Source organism: Cyclopterus lumpus, chromosome 21 (genome assembly GCF_009769545.1).
Source record: "Cyclopterus lumpus isolate fCycLum1 chromosome 21, fCycLum1.pri, whole genome shotgun sequence".
NCBI classification, from domain to species: domain Eukaryota; kingdom Metazoa; phylum Chordata; class Actinopteri; order Perciformes; family Cyclopteridae; genus Cyclopterus; species Cyclopterus lumpus.
The window spans coordinates 8,712,225-8,726,624 of NC_046986.1; the positions used below are offsets into that span (position 1 = coordinate 8,712,225).

At 43.5% G+C, this 14,400-nt stretch overlaps 2 protein-coding genes across 2 annotated transcripts; both read right to left on the minus strand.

The window, feature by feature from the left end:
• Positions 1-2,407: 2,407 nt before the first annotated feature.
• Positions 2,408-13,338, minus strand: gpr156 (G protein-coupled receptor 156). Its single transcript, XM_034560803.1, has 10 exons — positions 13,117-13,338; positions 10,396-10,548; positions 7,177-7,304; positions 6,938-7,073; positions 6,743-6,853; positions 6,076-6,201; positions 5,719-5,814; positions 5,354-5,590; positions 4,572-4,730; positions 2,408-4,202 (listed from the first exon to the last, which is right to left on the minus strand). The coding sequence occupies exons 2-10, from the start codon at positions 10,510-10,512 to the stop codon at positions 2,826-2,828; spliced, it is 2,487 nt and encodes an 828-aa protein (XP_034416694.1). The 5' UTR covers positions 10,513-10,548; positions 13,117-13,338; the 3' UTR covers positions 2,408-2,825.
• LOC117749993 (E3 ubiquitin-protein ligase TRIM11-like) lies at positions 7,568-10,325 on the minus strand. Its single transcript, XM_034560804.1, has 2 exons — positions 9,701-10,325; positions 7,568-9,316 (listed from the first exon to the last, which is right to left on the minus strand). Exon 2 carries the CDS (start codon positions 9,312-9,314, stop codon positions 7,665-7,667), a length of 1,650 nt encoding a protein of 549 aa, XP_034416695.1. The 5' UTR covers positions 9,315-9,316; positions 9,701-10,325; the 3' UTR covers positions 7,568-7,664.
• Positions 13,339-14,400: the final 1,062 nt, after the last annotated feature.

The window sequence follows — 14,400 nt, forward strand, 5'->3', positions numbered from 1 at the left end:
TGAGCACCACATGGCGTAATTTCTTGGCACCGCCCTCGCGACTTCAGAGGATTTTTTTTCTTCCCATGCCGCGACGGGCACAATGGGCGGATCTGATCCCAGGACTGATAACTTTTTCAGCCAATGGAGCTCCAAAACCAGACTGTCAGTTCAACTGGACCCAGCTGTCACGTCACAGGGCACCGGTGGTCATGCAGCACTGTTGCTACGTTAGTCACAGAAAACCATCCACTATCTCTCTTCCTCCACAATTTTTTTGTATCCATTTAATTGGTGTCATAATGCTTAGTAATTGTAATAATGTGTGTATGTGTGTGTGTGTGTGTGTGTGTGTGTGTGTGTGTGTGTGTGTGTGTGTGTGTGTGTGTGTGTGTGCGTGTGTATGCGCATGGCTGCCTTGTCACTACATGTCTTTATCCAGGTTATTTTTTAACCCTACATCGTTATCTTTTATGCGGTAACCTATTCTTTCTAATAGGTTGACCTTTATAAATTATGAGTTGCTTTATTAATGGTAAATAATTGATCACATCACGAAATCACTCCCTTTGTACTCTCATTCCCACTACTAGGCCTACCCTCAACTCTTTTCACCATAGCTTAGAACTAAATGTTAAAGTGATTTTACACTTTTTATATATGCATAACTGTAGTGCAGTTTATTTACTTTCTGTGTTACTATAACTGTTTTTTTAAATTATATTTTATCACCAAATTAATGTTTCGTAATTTTACTAATATCTTTGCCTTATTTGTTGCATATATATATCATCTTGGAGGGGGCTAAGACACTGTCCCTCCTTCTGGCCTAATGACAAAAAAGCTGAACCTTGAACCTTTATTCACCCTGAGATCAGCTGTTATTGAGGATACATGTTGTGTTGCCAGGTTGTGAATATTCCCTTTGAATGGTGTTTCTTGTTTCTATTTGGTGTAATGTTGATAGACGTCGGTAAGCCATTACTACTGAACACAGTGTTATTAATATTGAAGTTGTTAATAAATCAACTTTGTTCCAGATCCATTAAAACCCATTTTGCAAAGGAGGTGGTTGTAGACCAATTAATCAAAGGGATTTCCACTATCTGGCAACCCTTTTATTTGTATTAATGTAATGGTGTTTAACTGAACAAAAGAGCGTGAGTAAATAATATATTAACCATCAATAAAGCCAATAGTTACATATTATAAACCCATTATAAAGGACTTGAAGGTGAACTAATCTCTATTTTATTCATTATGTAATACATGTTCAAGGAGGTAGAGGATATGGACTATCGTGTTATGTTGAGAAAGAAAGGTTATTGACAACTATTTTATTCAAATACTATTTTTCTCCGATATGAGCCCGGTAGGTTTACATCGGGTGTCCTCAACATCAATAATAGTGGCGCTCGTCAATACGTCAGTTATCCATCATCTTGAACAGAATGCGGGTCACTTGGCTGGAAAGTCCTTCCTCCTGCACAGCGATGCTGTCTTTTGTGTGAGGTTATTTATACTCTGTTGTGCTCTATGTCAAAAGGAATTTCTCCCAGAATGCATTTCAATGGTTCATATGCATGCAGAATAGAGAGCAGTAGCGTCTCAAAAAAGGCATGACGTTGTTTTCCCTATAGCAACACCTCCTCAGGCAAACACACATTGTCCCATTAGCGGAAGGAAACACTACATGGAGACAGAGAGGAGTTAGTGGAAGAGAGTGAGAGAGGGAGGCCAAGACAGGGAAGAGAAATATGAAAAACAGGGGGTGTAACCTGATACCGGCTAGTGTTACAGCATAAAAATACAGATTGGTTTGTAGGACTCGGGGCAAAATGGGTTGAGGGAATGTGAGTGTGGGGGCCTAATAGGGACTTATTTGTTTGCCACGTGGCCCCCAGCTGGTTAATCCGAGCCTACAGTTCTCCGCTGCATTAGACAGGAGAAGATACAGAATGAAGTGATGTGAAGTTTCTTTTGAAGAAACAGGGTTTGAAAAAATCTGTCTAGCACACTCACGAGACACACACTCCAGATAACTGTGACCTTTGCACATTAAATACTCCGAATGAGTCGGGACAATAATACTTAGATGATAAAGAAGTGTGTCAAAGCAATAGCAGTGACCCGTTTCCTCCAGCTGCTCTGACGATGTGGGCGTGGTGTCCCCTAAACCAGCTTCACTGTATTGGAAGCATCCGACAGAACATGTAGAGCATTGTAGAGGCAACGAAGGAGAAGAAAGCAAAACCTAAACAACAACAACACGCAAACCATGCAATAAAACGGCAATCACTTTAAGGAATGTGTAGATAATGAAAAACAGTAAAAAGGGTACAGAAAATACACCCAACACATCTTATTATAAATATAACAATAAATACAGTATATACACAATAGCTAATATAGTGCACATTTCAGCTGTCCTGTGAAAACCTTTTATTTATTAATTTTTGAACTAATTTGTTACCCTAAATGTCAGACTGAGACCTTTTTTTTAGTGTAAGGGATGACAGCAGAAATATACACATAATGCCATAAGTGATATTAAAAAGTAAACAGCATTGTGTGCTTGTGAGCTATACAAAAGTGTTCATGAATCTAATAAATGAACCACTCTGCAAGATTCAAGAAAGAAAAAAAAAGCTCTCTTCATACAGAATGCCAAACACATAAAAAGCTACAGTCAGACGATCTCCCATCACAGATGCACAGTAGCTTAATGCAAAATGAACTTTGTGCCTGCTTTATGCTAAATGCTAATTTCATACGACATTTCGCTGGACATGAATTCAAGTGGTGGAAATGGATGGATGAAGCTGTAAAGTGCAGTAAACCTGTGGTCACACAAAGGTGGGTTTGATGTCTTCTTTGAATACCACGGGGCGTGGGGAGCGGTACAGGCTGGTGTAGCCTTCGTACTCGCTGCCAGAGGAGTCAGAGGAGCTGTCTGATGACAGGAGAGAGCCTCGCTGCAGGCAGGAGTCACAGTAGGGACGGTGGTAGTAACCGTAGTCCGTTGAGCTGCTAGAGTCGGAGTCCCAGTAGCCACAGGAGCCTCGAATGCGTCTATGGCGCTGCTCATTATCACCACCTGCTTCCACATCAGGTGGAGCTGTGTTGACGGCACAGGGCAAGACGGAGCGTCTGTGGGACCTTGAAATATGCCTCTGACTTTTCCTTATCGCTTCATTCCCCTCCTCCTCCTCCTCCTCCTCCTCCTCCTCCTCCTCCTCCTCCTCCTCCTTCAGCTCGAGGTCAGGGTTGTGGACCTGGAGGAGGGCACCATCCACAATGACCCCGTCAGGGCGCTTGCCTGGATGTTGGTGTTCACAGTTGTCCCTTGTCTTTTCACAACCAGCAGCCTCCGACTCTGCATAGAAACAGGGAGCGGCCAAACCTTTTCTGGAAGAGTGGAAAGGTGGCCGACGTTTCCTCATCGCATAGGGGGAGATGCTGGGGTAGCTGGAGAGAACGGGTGGACGAGGGGAGCGCGGCGTGCGGAGGGAGAGCGGGGAGAGAGGGGAGCGAGGGGAGAGAGCGGAGGCTTCGGTAGACTTTAGCTGAGAGAGCGTTCTGGACGTCTGGACGGGTGATCGCAGCGCAATTTCCATGACTGCATCCACACTCAGCTCCTGGAGGATGTCCTGCAACTGCTCGCTGCTAACAAAACCAGTTGGTCTGGCATTTGTTCCCAGCTGGGATGTTAGGCCACTCTGATTGTTGAAAGTTTCAAACTGAGTGGGGTTCAACCCTCTACGGGACTGTAGGGAAGTGACAAAGTGAACTGTCTCTTCTGCTGTCCTGAGAGAACCAGGGGAAAAGGGTTGTTTGAGATGACCCTCTATTCCCTTCCCAGCTGTGTGTCTACCTGTGAGCCCAGCGCTACAGACGCCTCTCTGGTTTTCCCTATCACAAATATCATCAGGGTGAATGGGGGCGGAGGAGCTTGGAGCCGAGGACGGAGTAACAGCAGCAGCAGTGAGGTGAGAGTAGCGATGTGGCGGCGAGAGTTGGGATTTAGCGTCCCTCTGAGGTAGAGAAGAAGAAGAGGGGCCGTCAGACTGAAGCTCTGTGGTCTGAGTGGAGGTGGAGTTGAGGTTGGTGTCGGAAGAGTCCAGGTCCTGGTCCTCGGGTGGCCGGCTGGCTGACAGGAGTCGCAGGAGTTTATCCTTGGCGTTGTTCACCTGCTCCTGCAGACCGTCGATCACAGCGTTCTTCTGGAAATCGTAACCACAGACACAAGCTTGATTCATGGCGTCACTCATTATGTCTCATGAATTCTGTCGCTTAAGTCTGGGAGAATTTATTTTGACCAAACTTATTTGATTATTCAACATGTTGAAAAACTCTGCTGAGCATTCGTTACAATAACTGAAGTTTAAAACACAAGAAGGCCTAAAAGGCTTATTTCCATCATGGTTGTCCAACATAGAACAAACAAGAAATCATAAAAGTTCTGTTTTGCATTCAATGAAAACATTTAAGAATTTACCACAAATTAAAAGAAATAACTATCATCACATTATAAGAGAATTCAAGACCTAGGTCTATTAGACCAATCTTTGTAATTAGAAAGGGCATGGTACCTCATTAAGGATCTTTTTCATGGAGGTGTTCTCCCCCAGCAGGTAGTACATCTCATCCTGGCTATACACCGAGGGCTGGCTCTTACTGGGGCTGCTGAAATACTTGGCCATCTGACTCGGGTTGTTCTGGTCCTCTTCAAACTGCCGCCACTGGGTCAGCTGCATGTTGGAGAAACAGTGTGTCACGCTAACTTTCAGCTATATACAGTATTTATTACACACACCAGTAATTCATCTCACCAGGACCATTTGACTAGAGACCTTTTGACCAGGTGTGTCTGAGCGTATTACTCACTTTTCAAATATTTCCTTCCTTTCCACTAAAGATTCATCCCTTTATTGTGACACACAGCATACCCACTGCCAGACACCTAGAGAGTCATAAACCTGTTTGTAATATCATACGTAGTTTTGACTCGTTCTGCGTGAGTCACACTTCACTGACAGACATGGCAAAGGTATACGCATAGAGAATAGAGGTTCGGGCCCCTACAGTCATTCATAGATGTATCTACTTTTATCAAGACAAAGAGAGAAAGTCATAAGTCTGTCATACATGTGTCTACATCTGCTGGTTTACAGACATAGTATCCTATGATTAGATCTCCCTCCCTTATGGTTTCTGCTTTAGAGATAATCAAGAAGTGTCAGAGTGATCTCCAGAAACAAGGAGCTGTCAGATGATTAAAAAGAAATCCTGCATATTCTCCAAAGCTTGCCGTTAGAAACTTTTTTTGTTGTTTTGTGCACTCATGTGTGTATCTGGAGCAGTTTTTTCTTACCTGAGGCACAAACAGCATGCAGTTGGTGGCCAGTGTGCAGATGAAAATGGCTCCAGCCACAGTGCCATAAACCAGGTTGGGCCAGGCCTGCAGGAAGATGGACACAGGGACAGCCACAGCCGAAAAGAGGGTGACCAAAGTGACGGCTGTCATGATGGTGGGAGACTGGTTAACGGGAGGGTGGCTGACGTTGCTGGTCAACCCAGCTAGATAAGTCCCATAGAGGAGAAGACAACCCTGAGGAGAAATGTGGGGACAAAGTAAAGACAATGGCCACAGAAAATGTAAATCAATACAGTGAAGGAATCTCTATTTTATTCAAATGTAACGTATAATTGCATTTCAATAACATTGAGATTACTTACCTTTTGAACAGCAATAATGACAACCCATAGATTAGAGTATACAGAGGAGCAGGTGTCCAGCTGTGACAAAGAGTAGGAAATGTCTCTTTCCACCACCTATATCAGGAAGAAATGTATGAGTATGAGTGAGTTGCAACCTGAATAAATGTATCATCAACACGAGGATTAGGAAGTTTGTGATTTCGCAGTCACAAAGTCAAGCTTTCTTTCAATTTCATTTAAAAATTAAACTGTTATTTGACGTCAATAAACCAAAAATGTGTGAGCCTAAAACGATTCTGTAATCAAACAAAACAATCTTAACTTATTTTCCTACTTTCTTTCCAGCCCCACAGAAAATCCCCAACTAAATTCTACCTTGACAACAGCTCCGACGGATCGTGAACAGCCGATCGGGTCCGTGAGGTTCCAGGTGGTGAGAACCAGCGTGTCCACTACGATCAACAGAGCCACCATGCCCATCAGCTGGATGTCTCGGATGATCTGAGGCAGAAAGGAAAGTCACCAATCACTTCAATACGACAAATGTAATCATCTTATGTCTTTTTTATAACACTGTCTATAATAACTTTTTGTGAAGCGATATATCAAAGAAAGTTTAAGAAAAAAGAAGAGAGCATCTACGAAGGCATAGCAATCCACTAAATCTGTAAATTATTATTATGTAGTACCATTTTGCATTAAAATACCCAATAAACACTTTCAAGGGAAAAAAGAAAGGACTGGAGCCCATCACATTATTTCTAGATATCCTATTAACTATTAAAGACACATACACAAACATAGGCAAATTATTCTTTAAAGCTATGAAAATCAGCAGTAAATACAAATAGAAGAGATCAGTGTAGCCCTTGGACTGAAATGTCTGTTATGCATCATCTTCTGCTGCTTTTATTAAAACATTACCCTTCTTAGAACAAGACATGCCCATAGTAAAAACAAGCCTCTGAAGCGACTGAACAACAAAATAAAGACAGTACAAAGGCCTGGGGGGGGGGGGGGGGGGGGGGGGGGGCATTCCTACCACTCTCTTGTCAGGCACTCGCTGGGTGAACACTCGGTACAGTCTCCACGTCTTCCCCAAAATCGGGCCAAACACCAGGGTACTTCCGACACAAAGAGTCCACATCCGGGCCTGGAGGAGAGAGCACTGCATAAATATCCAACAATGACCTATCCAATAATATAATGAAGGATTGAGGGGGACTGCAGGCCTTACTTGTAGCACAGCTGTGGAGGCTCCACCTTCTGAGTGTGATCGTTCCCCAACGGCAAACAAGAAGCCGCTGCTGTAGGTGAGCACACTCCCAAAGAGAGTCAAGACATTCAGGTTGGGACTGGACATCTTCACTATCCTGATAATACAACATGTGCAAACACACACACACACACAATTGATCAGTTAATTCGGTAAATACATTTTTAATGTGTAAAGATGTGTTTAGCTTTGTAGACTACCTGTTGTTTTTGAAGCGCAGGGTGAAGAGCAGGAAGCAGAAAGCCAGCAGGATGCCACAGGAGAGCAGCGTCCACAACACAGCACTCAATACTGGGGACAGAGACCGCCTTGGGAGCTCCACTGCCATCTGCACACACACACACACACACACACACACACACACACACACGCAAACCAAACCCTTCAAAATCCAGTCCAAAATATCACAGGTGTAGCTCATCTACATGTGCATTATTTGATTACGGATTGTCTATGTTCTGAATCCTACATTTTGTAAATAATGTGACATAAAAGCAACAAAAGAAGAAGTGAAGAAGTACACAGGATTCAGATGAATTAACACACTTTATTTGGGCAAACAGAGCAGCATTTAACATGCTGGACCACCACACCTTTGCTAGCTTTCATTTGAAAAATGAGAAATGCTAAAAGAACTAAAAAAAACAGTTACGTATTCAAGCAACATGAAGAGATGAAATGTCCGATGTCAGACAGGCAAGAGGATTAGAGGAGCAGAGTTGACTCCGCCATGATTACGCCGAGGGTTAAAGTAGGCGAAAAGTCTTTCATTGAATGAGTATCCAGTGAACGAGTAGATATGAGAAGCAGAATCCGCGTCGTAAAAAGAAACCTGCCCCCACTCCACATCCACATAGACGCCGACTCTCTGAGGCTTCCCGACCAACGGCACGCGGATAGGAGTGCTGCTGAGGGCCCAGTAGCTCTTGTCCTTCCTCATCCCCAGGGCCCAGTAGCCTGTCTCAGGGTTAAGTATATTCCCTCCTTTTCTGTTGACGGATTGAAGCCCAACTCCAACATCCCACTCTGTCTTGCCTTTCACCTGGACTTCATAGTATAACCGTCCTGAGGAGAAACCCTCCTTTCCCAAAACGCTGACACCAGGGTAAAATCTCTCTGGGTTGTCCGGGAGGCTCAGCGCTACATCGCAGTGAAAGACATGCTTCTTGTTTTCAGACAGCACCAGTTTGGGATGAGCTGTATCCGGGTCCAGAGTCACATTAACAGCACACTGCTGAGCCCTCTGAAATTCGGTCTCGCATAGCCTCTTCACCTCAGCCTTTACTGTCTCCTCCAGCTGACACGCTACTCTCCTGACGGCTCTCCGTACCGTGCCCACGTACACAGCACTCTCTACGCAGGTAGCAGACCAGTCTTTGGTGGCTGGCAGTGTGGAGAAAGCTGGAAAGCTGTGCATAAGAAAGAAGTCGTCTTTGGTGTGTGAGAGCTGCTCCAGCTCAGCGTTTCTCTGCCTCAGCTCATTGATCTCCTGCTCCAGCTCCACGATGAGTCCTCTGGCCCTGCCTTCAATTTGCCTCTGCTTTGCACCTATCACCTCCACCACCTCGGCTTGACCCCTCTGGACAAAGTGGAGCAAGTTGTTGAAGACTTGCATACTCTCTTCGATCTCCCTCTCGGTGTTTCCTCTGCTGAGCTGAACCGTTTGATTGATGTCGATGATTTTCTCAAGTCGGCCATTAATCATTTCTTCCACTTCTGCATTTATCATTCCGATTTGAGCTCTCCTGTCTCTGCTCTCGTCCTCTATCGGTACAGTGTGATGAGCGCTGTGGTCTCTCTTAATACAGATCTGGCACACATATGTCTGGTCAGTGTGACAGAACAGGTCAAGCAGTTTGGCATGCTTCTTACACACTCTGTCTTGCATGTTCATTATGGGGTTGATCAGGTGGTGCTTCTTGAAGGTGCCTAGAACATGATGGGGCTCCAGGTGAGTCTCACAGAAGGAGGCCGAACAGTCCAGGCAGGATTTAAGAGCCTTGACTCCTTTTCCAACGCACACATCGCATGAGACTTCTCCTTTATTGGTTGAACACTGGTCCACGGTTCTGGCTTCTTCTTGGTCTTTCTTCTCCAATGCATTCTTGAACTGGGAAGCCACCTCATATATGAAGGTGTTAACTTTGAGCTCAGGCTTCCTGGAGAACTTCTGCTTGCACATGGGGCACTGTGACAGATTAGCGCTCTGCCAATATCCTTGTATGCAGTCCCTGCAGAAGTTGTGCCCACAAGGAGTGGTAACTGGTTGGTTGAACAAATCCAGACAGATGGGGCAAAGAAGCTGCTCCTCAGTGAGCACACTGCCAGCAGCAGCCATATCTGGGAACACACCCGGAAAGAAAAGCAGGTAGGGTGTTAAAGAAAAGGTTTTCTCTGGTCCTTATATTCATTTTCTTTTCATTATTCTATTAGGTTCAGAAACAGTTGTCCCTTGTGAGCTGTCTACGTCCACAAATAGTAACACATGCATGGTGTTACATTTCATCACAGGATATTTCCTAGCTGAACAATTTATGTGAAGTGTGAACTAAAAAAAAAGAAGGAATTGTTAAAATAAGATAAAGCAGTACATTAAAATACAATCGTGTTACATAATCAGCATAAAGCAAACACAGTGCAGCGCAGGGTTTCCTTCCCCTTTAAGCATGTTGAATGCATAAATTAACATCATAAAGAATGAAAGAAATCAAAGATATATCTTACCTCACTGTGTGTGTGGCTTGGCACGGAGAGGAAAGGAGTATACAGGAGTGCTTGTGTTCCCTGACACAGTGGCTCTGCGACTTTAGTTTCTATTTGGAAAGTCATATTAGACGTTCTTGGGCCCCGCCTCATGTGGCTGGTCTCCCCTCGCCCTTCTCTTAAAGGCACCAGCAGCTATGATACTAAACATAGCTCCACTAGTCCAATGGCATTACATGTCTGCTATTGAACTGACCTTTCCAAGTGGTAGATAACACTCTTCTCGTATGTTTATATTTAATGTATTTCATCTGTGTGGGTGGTTTCAGTGAAATTCCCCACATTTAATATCATAGGTCCATGTGTATCAACAGCAGTGGATGTTTTTACAAAAACTGATTACTAAATGTAAGTTCAAAATGTATGTTTATCAATAACATTATTCAGTATCTGAATAATGTTATTGATTTCTTACCAGCATTGTCAAAATAATAGATGACACATGTATGTATATGTACATATGTTTTAAACCTTTAACCTTTTGGAGGGCCAACAATATTCTGTTGATCAGCCATGCTGGATTTAAGAAAGCTATGTCTGCTACGTGTGTGTGCATGCGTGTGTGTGTGTGTGCATGTGTGTACGGGGCTGTGTGTGTGTGTGTGTGTGTGTGTGTGTGTGTGTGTGTGTGTGTGTGTGTGTGTGTGTGTGATTACCGTACTGAGACTGCATAGTCTCTGCAGAATGTGGAGACCTTCCTGCCTGTTGACTCCTGAGTGGATGAAGCAGAGTGGGGAATCACACTGGGAGCTACAGTTCAGCTCAGGCTCCATGACTGACCCCAGTCCGTCCACTTTCACACACACATCCTGAGGAACAACAATTAAAGTTGCTCTTTGTAAATCTGAGATACAAAGAATCTGATAGATTCTTTGTATCTGGTTGATTCAAAACATTTTCACTGCCCCTTTAAATATCGTAAAAATAAAGCATTGGGCACTGGAGCCCAGAGAAACACATGTTATGTGAAGTCCTGCTTCTATTTCAAGGTCTCACAAACGAGTTGTAAGACCTTTAGCCACCACAGTGTGGTGCTGTGACGGAAACATCTGAGAGGATGATGTATGCCAGCATGGAAGTGACCTCATTGATCTTCCACCAAGGGAAAAGCATGAGATTATAAACACAAACAAACCTCAACAGACATTAAGATTAGGGTCAAATTTAGGCTAGAGTGTAAATGCCCAAAAGGTGTCAATTATTTAACACTGCAGAACAAACCGAGGAGCCAGGACTCGGCCTGTGTGACAGGAAGCCTGTGGGATTCTGCTTATCCTCGCTTTCCACTCGCACTACGTCATTATTGAAGGCATCTGAGACCTGAAGACAAACTTTGAAGAGCATCGCCAAACAACTGTTTGTCACTCTTGCTGCAGGCATTTTTATGAGGCTACCGAGTGCTGCACAGACATGTTGCAGATTTAATTATGAGGCATGGTATCGCACGATACTCTGAGCTATAACACCGACTAAGAGTCTGATGTGTACGCTGCAGTGACTCAGCTGCATTTTGTCGAGACCATGTATAAGACCACTATCGATACAAGTGTGTGTGTGTGTGTGTGTGTGCGTGTGTGTGTGTGTGTGTGTGTGTGTGTGTGTGTGTTATTAGGCATCACACAGCTCGTCATTGTCTGGAGAATGACTACGATACAAAGCGCTCTGGGACAGTTGGATGGGATTCAATCAAAACAGAGCAGTGTGGGAAATGGTTGACATATTGGATATAAACTGTTAATCCACCCCAACAGGAGATGAAGATGTTCTATTTGACAGATTCCCTTGGTGTACGTTAGTGAAGCCCACCTTTTTCTCTAAATGAATGGTGTCAACAGAACAATGAAGCCCACTGGGCAGCATATCTGGGAAACGTCTGGAGTTCCTGTTCATGTCCTGTCGTCACTTTCCAAGTATAGATCACAGTTCTGCTGCTTTCCGCAGGGAACGACGGCAGAGAGAGGCATTTCCGCTGTTTAAAAGAAATCCTGCCTCTGTAGCTTTCAGTTTGGGAGAAAACCGCCACCCTGCAGTGTCTTTTGAAGTCCTAAAGGCTAAACCACAAGTTGCACCTCAGCTATCTCTGTATTCCTTGCAGAAATGTTGGGCGGGCCTAATAGCTTTATCTTTTTCGAATAATATTCATAAAGAATTTTGATAATAATTAAATTACAACTGTTGTTTGAAAGCAAAAATGCCAAAAGCTCATCGACTACAGCTTCTCAAATGCATATTTGCTGATTTTTCTCATTTTTCGATGATGGTAAACTGAATATCTTTTGGTTGGAATAATATGAAGACATCCACTGGAGAAAAAATAGAAGTATTTTTCAGTATTTCCTGACAATTCATATATCAAGTTATTACTGAATATTAAATAAAAGAATCTTCAGAATAATAAATAATGAAAACAAACTTTAGTCACAGCCCTCTTTGTGTTTATGATCACAAGCTGACTGCCCCTTGATCTCTCTTTACGTGATTTTTTCCTTTAATTTATCGAACTATCTGAAATATTTCACCCATTTCTGACACACTTCTGCGCTAAGAGAAACAGAATTGAGCTTTAAATGGCTTTTATCACATTTTAATACACCGCATGTGAAGCCCATTCATCGTCCCGTCAGTCTCACCGTTTCTCTCTTAAGATCGTAACCTGGCAGAGGCAAAGCCCGGTTCAGGGGCCAATTTTGAAACATTCCTCCTCAGTAAGTAATCCGTTTATAAGTTTATTCTTTAAGCCGAGTTAGAATGCAATTACAGCCCCACAGAAATCCACCCTCGGGCCAGGCACACGTCATTTCTGGGCTCTGTATCAGTCAGCAAAATGTGTCCAAATTCCCATCAGAAGTCATTTTTGATGTGAACTTGGGAAGTCTGCACCGGTGCTGCATGAAAACCACGTGACCATTTCAATCGCAACACCTGAGGAAATGCGTCACAGCATGGGATGGAACTTTTGGTGTACATTAAATAAGTTCTATGGGAAACTAAATAGTTATAAGTGTTGCAATTATAAGAAGAATAAGAAAAGCAATCGCTATGTTATGAAGCATTCATTTATATTACTAATGATAACGTCATGGAACATTAAATTGCACTAATGCATCATCTAGGCCTCTATAAATGTGTGATCTCCATCAGTGGATACATAACTGTTAAATAAACTGTTCATTAACTGTTTATTTAAGCGATCTTATTTGGTGAGAAAGAGACGCGTAAACATGTGTTCACTTGCTGCATCGAGACGGCGGCGTTACACTATCAAACCTGTCAATCATATCGCTTGAGAGGAAATGAAGACGTGAAGACTGGTTATTAAGACCAGAGAAGGAGGAAAGAAAATAAACCAAAGAGGAAAGATCTAAACAAAAGCAAACCTTGGTGTCCAGAGCGCACGGAGGATCCCATCGTCTCGTCCCGCGTCAGGCTCCATCGCGCAAGGCTAAGAAACTTATTAATAATCGGAAATAAATGACAGCATGATATGTGATCAAACATAGCTACAAAGGTCTCATTGCTGCAGACTTGCAATGAATCCGACGACACAATACGTCCTCCAGCCCGAGAAGATCCTGTCAGTCAGAAAAAGTTCACCGGACTGCCGGAGTTTTCATTTGAGCTTTGAGGGAGGGAGGAGTGTGTATGTGTGTGCGCGTGCGTGTGTGTGTGTGAGAGAGTGTGTGTGTCAGGGACAGGAAGCATGTATGCGTAATCTCTCTCTCTCTCTCTCTCTCTCTCTCTCTCTCTCTCTCTCTCTCTCTCTCTCTCTCTCTCTCTCTCTCTTGTGTGAGGGTTCCAGCTCCAACCCACCAAAGGGGTTTCAGGGTGTGATGTGACCCATGTGGTGCAGGAGGGCTGTGACAGTGTGGAGCCTCGAGGGACTGGGTGGCATACGGGACAAAATATACTGAATAACATCTCTTGTTTTAATGGAAAGACAAACACACACCATCTCTATTTTGTTTTTCCAAAAGCAGGCCTCCATGAGAGATGTCAGACAGATTGTCAAAATAACGCTTTTGATGGTAAAACACATCCAAAAACTAAAGAGAGCTTCTGTCAGAGATCAGTGAGCGCAGCAGAAATATTTGTGCATTCGTTCCGCCAGCCATAAGAGGCGATGAGGTGTTATTAAGATGTCATGGAGATTTATAGTGTGAGCATTCACACACAGGGTCATTCCTGATGAGGGAGTGTCACCACCACTGACAGCAGCTGTTAGTGGGACGCAGAAACACAGGCAAATGTAAAGAGATCATGTATGCCATCGACCACACCATCTTTCCAGTGTTGGAAATGTAAACCCCAAAATCCTTCAGGCATTTAAGCACGACAATAAATCATTTTATATTATAGCCACAAGGATCACTTATGAAGAGTCACCAATAATGATCTCTATCGGGATAGATCTGAGCACATATTTCAATTCTTGGCAATACAAGCAGGTTTTTTGATGCTCTTTTCATCCGGAGGGCTAAATACCCTCACAATCCTGTGAGCTAAAGAAGATTTATCTATGTGTCCGAATGTCTAACTCATAAAGCTCAGTGACAAAGTCCAGCAGAATGCAGAAGAAGTTTCTCAAAACTGAAGCTGATTAAGTATATAGCTTTATGCATGATTGTACATGATACAAATACTTTTTTTAGTTTAATAAATCT